The sequence below is a fragment of the Heterodontus francisci genome, chromosome 30, assembly GCF_036365525.1.
Source record: "Heterodontus francisci isolate sHetFra1 chromosome 30, sHetFra1.hap1, whole genome shotgun sequence".
In the NCBI taxonomy this organism is placed as follows: Eukaryota; Metazoa; Chordata; class Chondrichthyes; order Heterodontiformes; family Heterodontidae; genus Heterodontus; species Heterodontus francisci.
Window position 1 is genome coordinate 55,857,079 of NC_090400.1, and position 13,227 is coordinate 55,870,305.

Sequence of the window (13,227 nt, forward strand, 5' to 3'; positions counted from 1 at the left end):
CATCTGTTCCTAACCTCAACATCCGTCATGTCCCTCTCCTCGGTGAATACCGATGCAAAGTACTCGTTTAGAATCTCACCCATTTTCTCTGAGTCCAAGCATAACATTCCTGCTTTGTCCTTTAGTGGGCCAATCCTTTCTCTAGTTACCCTCTTTCTCCTTATATATGAATAAAAGGCTTTGGGATTTTCCTTAACCCTGTTTGCTAAAGATATTTCATGTCCCCTTTTAGCCCTCTTAATTCCTCGTTTCAGATTGGTCCTACATTCCCGATATTCTTTCAAAGCTTCGTCTTTCATCAGCCGCCTACACCTTATGTATGCTTCCTTTTTCCTCTTAGCTAGTCTCACAATTTCACCTGTCATCCATGGTTCCCTAATCTTGCCATTTCTATCCCTCATTTTCACAGGAACATGTCTCTCCTGAACGCTAATCAACCTCTCTTTAAAAGCCTCCCACATATCACATGTGGATTTACCTTCAAACAGCTGCTCCCAATCTACATTTCCCAGCTCCTGCCGAATTTTGGTATAGTTGGCCTTCCCCCAATTTAGCACTCTTCCTTTGGGACCACTCTTGTCTTTGTCCATGAGTATTTTAAAGCTTACGGAATTGTGATCACTATTCCCAAAGTAGTCCCCTACTGAAACTTCAACAACCTGGCCGGGCTCATTCCCCAACACCAGGTCCAGTATGGCCCCTTCCCGAGTTGGACTATTTACATACTGCTCTAGAAAACCTTCCTGGATGCTCCTTACAAATTCTGCTCCATCTGGACCTCTAACACTAAGCGAATCCCAGTCAATGTTGGGAAAATTAAAATCTCCTATCACCACCACCCTGTTGCTCCTACATCTTTCCATAATCTGTTTACCTATTTGTACCTCTATCTCACGCTCGCTGTTGGGAGGCCTGTAGTACAGCCCCAACATTGTTACCGCACCCTTCCTATTTCTGAGTTCTGTCCATATTGCCTCACTGCTCGAGTCCTCCATAGTGCCCTCCTTCAGCACAGCTGTGATATCCTCTTTGACCAGTAATGCAACTCCTCCACCCCTTTTACCTCCCTCTCTATCCCGCCTGAAGCATCGATATCCTGGGATATTTAGTTGCCAATCATGCCCTTCCCTCAACCAAGTCTCAGTAATAGCAATAACATCATACTCCCAGGTACTGATCCAAGCCCTAAGTTCATCTGCCTTACCTACTACACTTCTTGCATTAAAACAAATGCACCTCAGACCACCAGTCCCTTTATATTCATCATCTGCTCCCTGCCTGTTCTTCCCCTTAGTCACACTGACTTCACTATCTAGTTCCTTACAGGCTTTTGTTACTACCTCCTTACTGTCAACTGACCTCAATTGGTTCCCATCCCCCTGCCACATTAGTTTAAACCCTCCCCAACAGCGTTAGCAAAAGCACCTCCAAGGACATTGGTTCCAGTCCGGCCCAGGTGTAGACCGTCCAATTTGTAATAGTCCCACCTCCCCCAGAACCGGTCCCAATGTCCCAAAAATCTGAACCCCTCCTTCCTGCACCATCTCTCAAGCCACGCATTCATCCTGACTATTCTTTCATTTTTACTCTGACTATCACGTGGCACTGGTAGTAATCCTGAGATTACTACCTCTGAGGTCCTACTTTTTAACTTGGCTCCTAACTCCCTAAACTCTGCTTGTAGGACCTCATCCCGTTTTTTACCTATATCATTAGTGCCTATGTGCACAATGACAACTGGCTGTTCACCCTCCCCCTTTAGAATGTTCTGCAGCCGATCTGAGACATCCCTGACCCGTGCACCTGGGAGGCAACATACCATTCGGGAGCCTCGTTTTCGACCACAGAACCGCCTATCTACTCCCCTTACAATCGAATCCCCTACGACTACAGCCCTTCCACTCTTTTTCCCGCCCTTCTGAACAGCAGAGCCAGCCACGGTGCCATGGACCTGGCTACTGCTGCCTTCCCCTGGTGAGCCATCTCCCTCAACAGTATCCAAAACGGTATACTTGTTTTGGAGGGAGATGACCGCAGGGGACTCCTGCGCTGCCTTCCTGCTCTTTCTCTGCCTTTTGGTCACCCATTCCCTTTCTCCCTCAGCAATCCTAATCTGCGGTGTGACCAATTCACTAAACGTGCTATCCACGACCTCCTCAGCATCGCGCATGCCCAAAGTGAGTCCATCCGCAGCTCGAGAGCCGTCATGCGGTCTAACAAGAGCTGCAACACTTCTTTTATTAGTTATAAAAATATTTTCTTTATTCCACGTGGCGTGGGAAGGTGGAGCACCGCATGAATGGACATTTCGGGAGGCCAGTGGTGTGAATGTTAGGACGGGGCAGTTGGAGGTGGGAGGTCCTGTGATGAAATTTCCAGGGTTACGTCCAACCATTGTTGACACACCTAACCGATAACCTTCCTGACTTACTTTTACCTAAGGCCAGGCAATATTCAGTTGGTCCAAAAGGAGACAAGGTGCTGCTGCATTTTATCGATTTTAATACACTAAGGAAGAGAGACTTAGAAAAGTATGTTGGAACTCAGTCTAGAAAGTGAACAGTAAAACTGCAGGAATGGAAACAGGCTGAACTGGTCTAGTATTTGACTTACACCTGATCTTCCACTTGAACTCAGTACGTGGTGACAGAATATTAATAGTTGCAGTTGTCAGCACTTCAATTATCAGCTATTATTTGTGTATTTACCTATGTTTCAGCAGACGCTGCATTTCAAAGTAATTAATTGAATGTGAAGTATTTTGAAATGTTTCTGAGAACGTATAAGCTGCTATACAAATGCATTAAAACATTAACATCGATAAAATGTGTCACTCTGAAGAACCAACTGTGTGGAGCTGCTGGTCCTTTGTGTCCTTGAGGCATGACGGAACATTGTACCTCTAAAGTAATCTTTAAAAACACTATCCCTGTACATGGTAATCATGATACAGCAGAGCTTTTATGACCCAGTGGTAAATATACAGGCTGTGCACATGTTCATCCACCGCCTGTCTGCCGCTACCGAGCCATCTCCTGAAAGGATTCGCATATGAAATTGACAGGCAGGAAGATACTAGCTGACCCATCAAGACATGCTAGAGTTCACTTCCTCAGTCACCGCTGCCCTGCAGTACCTTACATGAATGGGTCTCTTCATGTATGAGCCAGGACAGTGAGTATTGGCAGGCCATTTAACTGCAGATGGCATCGCAACTGATTCCAATACTCACCTCATTAGCCATCCATGGGGCAGTTTTAACCCTACTCGCTTGGCAGAAACTGGACAGGCAGGCAGTTAAGATCAACTGGGTGACTTTCCTGCCAATGATCTACGTGTATCCTGCTGTTTTCCATTTTAACCTGCTCTTCTGAGCGGAGATACGGAACCCACCTGAAACTGGCAGTGTATTTCATTAAATATGCAGCTTCAAGCAAGATGATGTCATTGTGCCCCGACTGTAATTCCAACTGTGGCCTAAGTGGGCAAGCTGTCATGACTTTCCCACCAGGATCAGGCAGCGGAAAGGGGATCTGGGACCGCAAGAGGTCGTTTAAGGTCAGTTTTTCTCTTTTTGTAAGCCAGGAGCAGCAGGATTATTCTTCCAGGCACCAAAAGGAAAATGTAGACCTCCCCTGCCCTGGGCTTCTCCCTCCCTCCCCCAGATCCTAAACATGCAAATGAAGCTCAGGAGTTAAAATCATCCAAACCTCTCTGCTGAATTCGCAGGTGGTTTGGGGGTGGGAGTTGCTGTTTGGCATTTACCTCGCTCCCCGTCCACCCGAAACCCACTCCAGGTTAAAACTGAAGTGTCACAAACATTGTGTGTTCAGCATGGTCACCGGATAATGTTCAGGAGCATGAACCTTGACTGACCTTTTATTTCCTTTTTCTCTAACCCAGAAGTACTAACATCTACTGGACGTCCTAGTCTGTATAGTTCAGTTCCACGCTGAGTTGTTGTGGGAACTGTCATCAAAACAATCTTAATGCTCAAGAGCGAAAAAAAATTTCCTTGAGGTTGGAAGAGGTTGTATGGAGCAAATCATGTGAAACTGATTGTCTTCACACGATAGCGGGTAGTCAAAGTGGATTTTGAAAATTTTAACTATAATTTCCAAATCCTTTTCAGGTGAAGTTTGCCAAGCATTGTCACTTTAATTAATTTATAAGTCTACCTAGTATTTTACCTAGTTGAATAATTTCCTCATGTTTATTAGTCTTTAAACATGTTGGGCTTTCTGAGCACCAACAGGGCTATGTGCTCAATGATCTGTGGAATTCCTATGACCTTTTACTTAAAATGAAATACTCACTTTGATGCTAACTTTTAATTACAGTAATTGAAACATTTAACCCACAGGAATCTGTATGGACCATTCACAAAGAACAAAAGTGCATTAAAAGGTACAGTCACGTGTTTACACAATACTACAAGGCAATGGGACATCCTAAGATTGTGGTATAGAAATAGTTTTTAATGGTTATTTGCGTTTTTCTTTCTTTAAGTTGACATCTCCCTCGTACCATAAACCATTTAAAGACAAGGTGGATTGGACTTTCCTGGCCTCTGTCAGCACATGTCTGTGCCAGTGACTAGTAGGTGTATTAGTGCAAGCTGGCTATGAGTCACTTGCTGTTGGCTCCACTCCCACTTTCTGTTGGAGAAGTCCCTAGTTTGTTTGGCTCTTACAAACATGAAATTGACGGGTAGAAAAAGACCACCTGGTCCATCAAGCACATTCCACACCATGATGCCAGGAGCATCGTGCCTAAACACTTACACACACACACACACACACACACACACACACACACACACACACACACACACTTACACACACACACACACACACACACACACACACACACTTACACACACACTTACACACACACACTTACACACACACTTACACACACTTACACACACACTTACACACACACTTACACACACACTTACACTTACACTCTCACACACACACACACACACTTACACACACACACACACACACACACACACACACACACACACACACACACACACTTACACTCTCACACACACACACACACACACACACACACTTACACACACACACTTACACTCTCACACACACACATACACTTACACTCTCACACACACACACTTACACACACACACTTACACTCTCACACACACACTTACACTCTCACACACACACTTACACTCTCACACACACACACACACTTACACTCTCACACACACACACACACACACACACTTACACTCTCACACACACACACACTTACACTCTCACACACACACACACACTTACACTCTCACACACACACACACACACACTTACACTCTCACACACACACACACACTTACACTCTCACACACTTACACTCTCACACACACACTTACACTCTCACACACACTCTCACACACACTCTCACACACACTCTCACACACACTCTCACACACACTCTCACACACACTCTCACACACACACTTACACACACACTTACACACACACTTACACACACACTTACACACACTTACACACACACACACACACACACACACACACACACACACACACACACACCCCTCCATCCTCCTGAACAGAAAATACTCTGGAAAATTCCTCTTCCTTCAGGCAATCGAAGCCAGTCCATAAGATCCCATGGACAAAGGGTTATCTATAAAGATATTTGCCTGTTGTATGATGCAACCTCTGCCCCAGGCAAGAACTGGTCCAGCTCACCCTTGAAGGCATATAGAGTCAGCACCCGCCACACCAGCGAGCAATGTACACCAGCGGCTCAGTACACCCTGGGAAAAGAAGAACTGCCTCACATTCAGCCCATTCCGACTCAGGATAAGAGGTCAGCCATTTGGGCTGGGATGAGGAGAAATTTCTTCATTCAGAGGGTTGTAAATCTTTGGAATTCTCTACTCCAAAGGACTGTGGATGCTTAGTCATTGAGTATATTCAAGGAACACTGAGATCAGATAGGAAAATGGAGTTGAGCTAGAAGGTCAACCATGATCTTATTGAATAGTGAAGCAGGCTTGAGGAGCCATATTGCCTACTCCTGTTGTATTATCGCTTTAAGAGTGATGTCCCTTTAAGAACACAGTATGCTAATGAGCTAAATACCAGGATGTTGTCTTGTGACTATAAGCCACAGGCACTCTGCACTGCGACACCCTGGACAAAGGTTCTGTATATAGTTTGCTCTGTATTGTATGTATTAAGTTTAGCTGTCAATAAACCTTCTAGAGATCTTTATGAAACTGGAATCCATGTACCTCGTTGTGTTGTTTAAGATAACACAAAGAAACACATGACAACCCCAGCTCCTATTTCTTGTGTTTTTACATCGTTTAATCTTCTCTGATCCTCCCGCTTCTTTAAAACGTCCTTACACTGAAACGACTGAGATCAGCAACTCAATCGATTGGCAAAATCATGGACACTTGCTCATATCCTGTCATTCTGAGAGGGCATGTTGTACTATCATTAATATTCTAAACTGTGGGGAAAGATTTGTTCACATAGCATTGCTATGCAGACTACGTCAATTCCCCGTAGGCAGAAAGCACTGCAGCCCTCTACCTGCATGACTGCAGGGCGTTCCTCAGTGATATCAATGAGGAACACTGCAGGGGCCGCACAGGTAGCGGCCTGCGGGACAGCCTACCTCTGGGAAATCAGCATAGACTGCATAGCGCTGCTTTGAAGCGGTGCTACGTGAACAAACTTTTCCTCCGTGTGTCATAATGTTCTTCTATGTTGACCATCTCCTCATATTACAAATGGCTTACATTTTAGTGGTCTTAATCACTGCTTTTATTGCAGTCCACCCTTATTTCAGAAGGGTTTACTACCTTAGTTACTGTTTGTTTTGCTTATATTTAGGTATCACCAATGATACAGATCTTAAAGGCACACTGAGTGAGATCCTACCTATTGGACTAAAGAATATATCAGTGAAACTAATTTTGCTGAAATACACATCAGAGGTAAATACGTTCATTTGGATATGAGATTATTATATGTTCTAGTGATGGAACAAAGGAGGAAAACGGACTGATATGGTTCATCACAACTTCATATTGTTGTTATGTTAGCTGGAGGTGTGAGTCTGCTCCCTTTGAACAGGAGGAACTGGGCAATAATTGGGGATAAACCCATAGAAGGATTAATTTAGCCAGTTGTTTATCTGCACCCTCCATATCAACATGTTCCTCTCATCTAACTTGAAAATTAAATTTCTTTCTCTATTTATACTCATACTAGATTGGAGTTAGTGTGAAAACTATAATACAATACAGCACTGGATGTGATGGGATATGAAATTGTAACTGAGTAACATACTTGTGAATCTTCAGTCATCCAACTTCATATATCATTCTAAAGTTAATGCTCATTTCCTAAGTTTGTGCTACCAGTACAAGTCTCACTCACTGGCCATGCATGTTGGGAACTCACAGGCATGCCAGCCAAGGTTTTCCATCTGTTCATTTTAAAAGGCAGAACATCGCAGACAGCATGTCTGCAGTTGTCTCATCTATGCAGCTGTCTAGTAAGGCTCTACTCAGGAAATTCCTCCCTCTATCTTCTACTTTTAGGCTCTTTCAAATAGCACAATTATGCAATGATTAATTTTTTTGATACTTACACATTGCTCAGTCTTCTAGAGTAGGGAATTCAGTAGTCTCTTCCTGACGCGGTGTTTGTGTTTTTTCTCAGGAGTGGTTGAAGGACTTTAATCCCCTTGCTATAAAGTTAACTGTTTCTATATTCTATGGCAACTTGATGTTATGCTCAAAGTCATCTCTTTCTGAGCCAACCCTTTTGAATATGGAAACAACATCCAAGGATGCAGAAGTAACTGAAGTTACCCTTAAGTTTGATGGTAAGAGTTAGATGTAGATGCTCCTTTGGTGACAAGAAACATGTTATTTGTTGATGACCTGCCTCGTAACTTTTTTTTCCAAATCATTGTTTGGGATATAGGCGTCAGGAGAAGGCTGGCATTTACTGCCTGTCCTTAGTTGCCCTTGAGGAGGTTATGGTTGGTCTTCTTCTTGAACCGTTGCTGTCCATGTGGTGAAAGCACTCCCACAATAGTGTTAGATCGGAGGTTCCAGGATTTAGGGCCAGTAACATTAATGGAATGGGGATATATTTCCACCTGGCCTCTACTTAGTCTCTTCCTATATTAGTACAGTTGATTTAGGGATTCAGCAGATTGGAAAATGCTTCAACATCCTACATCTATCTAACTGTGCTTGGTAAATTATATATTATTAACACATCTCTGAGATAAAAGAAGATGAGCTCATTAACATGCAGGCATGTGGAGTGTCTGAGCAGCACTGGCATTGGGGCAATGTGCAGTAACCACATTACTGAATCCTGTGTGTGAAGCACTTTGGGATATTTCTAAAAGGAACATAGGAGGTAATAAGAACAGGAGTAGAAGATTTGGCCGCTCAAGCTTGTTTCACCCTTCAGTTAGATTTCGACTGATCTGTAGCTTAACTCCATCCGCCTTGGTTCCATATTTTTTAATACCCTTGCCTAACAAAAATCTAGCAATTTCAGTTTTGAAATTTTCAGTTGACTCCCAGCATCCACAGCCTTTTTGGGGAGAGAGTTCCAGATTTTCACTACTTTTTGTGTGAAGAGGTGCTTCCTGATATCACCCCTGAAATGGCCTAGCTCTAATTTTCAGGTTATGCCCTCTTGTTCTGGACACCACCAAGAAAACAGAAAAATAGTTTCCCTTTCTCTACCCTATCAACTCCTTTACCTTTCCAGGATGGACACGATAAAACCGCTATATAAATGCCAGTTCATTCTTTAAACATTCAAAGAATATTTTAGATGGTGAATTTTAAAGCTGATTAATGTCACAACTATTTATTTTCTACTTTTGCAGCTATCTATAATACGAAATAATTACTTTTATTGTTGTGTTTTCTATATCAGAAAAATTTGAGTTTGAGTCGCTTGACCCATCCGAATTCAAAGTCATGAATCCAATCAAGGACAGACCATATGTCATTATCAGGCTGCTGTATTGTCCCACTGTGAAAGGTATCTGTGTTAAGAGGATCTGATTAAGAAAAGAAATACAATGTGGTGATTCTTCTAAAAAAGAAGTTTAGAGAAAATGCATCACACTTCGGATGCTGCATCTGATGTGCGTCAGAAACTATATACAAAAAAGTAGTCATTTCCTTTTTTTGTCCTGGGGTTAGAAACTTACAAGCATCTTCCAATTTGCAAACTTCCCTCACCTCATCAAACAGCAATTAAAATCTGACTGACCTCACCATGTTTACTTACTGCATTGGACCTTTAGTGGGACAGGCTAACTTAAACACAGCCTCAACCTAGCAGGATCCGAAGGGATCGTTCCCTCCGTGACACCCTGGTCCACTCCTCCATTACTCCCACCATCTCGTCCCCTTCCCATGGCACCTTCCCCTGCAATCACAGGAGGTGTAATACCTGCCCATTTACCTCCTCCATCCTCACTATCCCAGGCCCCAAACACTCCTTTCAGGTGAAGCAGCGATTTACTTGTACTTTCAATGTAGTATACTGTATTCGCTGCTCACAATGTGGTCTCCTCTACATTGGGGAGACCAAACGCAGACTGGGTGACCGCTTTGCGGAACACCTCCGCTCAGTCTGCAAGCAGGACCCCGAGCTTCCGGTTGCTCATCATTTCAACACTCCCCCCTGCTCTCATGCTCACATCTCTGTCCTGGGATTGCTGCAGTGTTCCAGTGAACATCAGCACAAGCTCAAGGAACAGCATCTCATTACAGCCTGCCGCACTGAACATTGAGTTCAATAATTTCAGAGCATGACAGGCTCCCCATTTTACTTTTATTTTTAGTTTTTTTTTCTTTTTCCTTTAAAAAAAAATTTTTTTTTTGTGTTTATTTTATTTCATCTTAGTTTGTTCAGTTTGCTGTTTTTTTTCATGTTTGTACTTGCGGCTGTTCAATTTTCAGTCCGTTAACACCCTAACTGTACTAATGCTTTGTCTTTCAAAACACCATTAACATATTGTTTGTCTTTGCTTCACGACCTTCTGGTCAGCTATTCTGTTACCTTGTCCTATCTACACCTTCTCCTTTGTTATCTCTTGCCCCACCCCCGCTTTACTTGCTTATAACCTTTTACATTTCTAATATTTGCCAGTTCTGAAGAAGGGTCACTGACCTGAAACGTTAACTCTGCTTCTCTTTCCACAGGTGCTGCCAGAACTGTTGAGTATTTCCAGCATTTCTTGTTTTTATTTCAGATTTCCAGCATCCACAGTATTTTGCTTTTATTATATATATTTATATACAAGAGGAAACTAATGTAGATGCTGGAAATCTGAAATATAAACAGAAAATACTGGAAATACTCAGCAGGACTTGCAGCATCTGTGGAGGGAAAAAGAGTTAACGTTTCAAGGTCGGTGACCAATGTTTCCTCTAAGCTGCCCAGCTGTGCAGCATCCCAAAAGCTCCCCCGCAGGCCGCACACAAGTCAGCCCCTTTAAGTTACCACACATGCAAAAAAATTTAAAGGCTCATACATTTAAATGAATCAGCTATGCATTACGAAAAAATATTAGAGGATACATTGTCAGTCACCCTTCTTCAGACCTGAAATCATATATATTTCAGTCCAGATTGTAACTTGAACTTCTCTAAACTCTTCTGGGAATTTAGCATCTTTACACTTAGGATTGTTTGCTGCTTAGCACAGTCTTTCTAATGAGTGCATATCCATTTTGTAGCATGGCAAACAGAAATGAGCATAATATTCCAAGTATAGTTTGGCCAGTGCAATCTACAGCTTTAGCATAACCTCGATAGACTGGCACTGTTCTGCTCTTCAATATGCCTCCATTACAACAGTACCTATGCTTCAAAAATACTTCCTTGGCTGTAATGTACTTTGAGATTGTGACAGACCATATAAATGCAAATTCTTCTTTCTTTCTGGGTATAATTCCCAATGTTCTGTTTGTCTTTTTAATTGGCTCGCCACATTGCTTAAGAAGGTGGCAGAGCAGATAACTGGTGAAATCTATATGTTTTGGACAATTAAACCTATAAGTGATTTGAGGTGAGTACCTTATTTAATATACTGTCAGACCATTTAAGGTGTGAATAAAATACAATCACAAAGACTATTCAGCAAATAGAATCTCCTTTTTGCATCATTATTTTAAAATGTCTTTGCTTGTTAAGGATTTAATTTGATTTTTGAATTTGTTGAATTATAGACTGGTGCATGTTCATTCACTTGACCTGATTTAAAAGAACAGATCAATGTGTTTGTGCCTCAGCCAGTGTTGTGAAATTGACTTTTTTTTCCTGAATTCCATGAAGAATATCACATTGAATTCTGCTGATCTGATCTTCATTTTGAGATTTCTTTTATTGTGCACCTGTCTTTTTCACATGTGAAGATACTCACAATAAAATTTTGTCCTCTAGACCTTGGACCAGTGCCCCTGGGCTGGATTAAGGTAGACGCATTTCACCAGGAAATCACAGCAACCAGGCTGGTGTGGGCATCCCGTCCACAGTCCCTGGCCATTTTATTGTATCCTGGGAAGGCGCCCGACAATATTACTGATGGATCTCCAGCATACAGCAGCACAGGTAACTCAAAACACTAACAAAACAAAAAGTACTGTAATCAGGCAATGTGTTTGATGAACCAGAGAAACTAGTCCCTTTTTACTGGCACTTTCTGGTTTTGATGTCTGGAACTTGAGAAAAATCTCAAATTGCAACTGTCTCGATTCCTGTGAGATTGTACATTCATGTACAATGGTACTGAAATTGTTCAACCATTCATGTGGACTGCTGCTGTACTCCAATGGGAGTCTGGCAGAAGAGCCGCGAATTCCACCAGGAAAAGGAAACAGCAGGTCTCAGCCTTTACACTGGAGTATCCTGCGACCTTGTTTGGCGGCAGTGCATCCACCTGAACCAAAACAAGGTGACTGATGGGGAGGAGACAAGGAAGGATGGTGAATCCCGGTGCTGGAGTTCCCACTTCCTTAGCATCAAAGAGAACTGGCATATGTTTGGAGGTTGTTACATTGGTTGAGATGAGGCATACCAACCTCCAGAAGGGTAGACGTTGGCTCCACTGGGGGATCCAGGCTAGAGTCAGATCTAGAAAAAGACTAAGAAGAAGGGAATTTTATTTTTAGTTGAAAACTGCCCCCTGCCATAAAGGAACTTTTGGGGCTGTGCTGCATTTACTGAAGGGGTAGTGGGAGATCCAGCAACTGAAGGGGTGGTGGGAGATCCAGCAACCTCCCCCACTGTGTTCACAGGTTGGTCAGCATCTGCCTGTGTCCCCATGGTCAGATTTGACTTCCACACTGTCAAAGGGTTGCTTCTGGAGGCTCCTCTCCCTGACTCTGCAAACTTTGGCAGAGTTCTGTGGCAGGTATCTTCCTAGCATAACTGCTTGGATCCCACTGCCATGGATTTTTAAATCTCCCCTAGGCAATTGCATATAAGAATGTTTTCTGTGTCTTGCCACTTGTTTGGAGCTGGATCACTGCACAATTGCTGGGTTTCTTTGTGATAATTAAACCATCTAGAAAAGTCACCAAACATTTCAACTATTCCAGATATTGCAGTTTAGAAATTACTGTTTGTATATTGCCATACACATTTTAATACCATTGCATGACTTCCCTACGTCCACTATTTTAACTGAGACATGAAGCCATTTAATTTAGATACCATTAAAAGAGTGGATAGAGGAATCTCATGTATTAATATTGCAAGTATTAGGAATGTAGGTACAAGAGCAGGCTTTTCAGCCCCCCAAGTCTGCTGTGCCATTCGTGGATAATGGATGATCCATATCTCAATGGCATTTAACTGTCTCAACTCCATGGCCGGAACTTTACACTGGGCGGACAGGAGCCGGATTCCGACGTAAATGTCGGTGCTGAACCCGCTTCCGCCCAGCCAGGGGATCCGTCCTGTATTTTATGGATCCCCAGGCTTTAATTGGCCTGAGGCGGGACTTCCACCCACTTGAGGGAGGAGGTCCCGCCTCAGTGAGCTGCCGGCCAATCAGCGGACCAGCAGCTCTTAGTCTCAGCAGCGTCACTGGGAACAGTGGCCACTGCTGGGACTGCAGCCCAGCCAACCGAGGAGGATACCAAGGTTGCCTCACAGGGGAA

At 43.1% G+C, this 13,227-nt stretch overlaps 1 protein-coding gene across 3 annotated transcripts in view; it reads left to right on the forward strand.

Moving 5' to 3' along the window:
* LOC137346526 (uncharacterized) overlaps window positions 1-13,227 on the forward strand; it is a 127,615-nt gene that overhangs the window by 59,211 nt on the left and 55,177 nt on the right. For 2 of the 3 annotated variants that reach the window (XM_068009997.1, XM_068009999.1), the window contains 5 exons: window positions 4,364-4,407; window positions 6,906-7,009; window positions 7,740-7,905; window positions 8,985-9,092; window positions 11,507-11,674. In XM_068009997.1, coding sequence (XP_067866098.1) covers window positions 4,364-4,407; window positions 6,906-7,009; window positions 7,740-7,905; window positions 8,985-9,092; window positions 11,507-11,674 — 590 coding nt within the window. The remainder of the gene's footprint in view (window positions 1-4,363; window positions 4,408-6,905; window positions 7,010-7,739; window positions 7,906-8,984; window positions 9,093-11,506; window positions 11,675-13,227) is intronic. The other variant, XM_068009998.1, reaches the window with a different exon arrangement.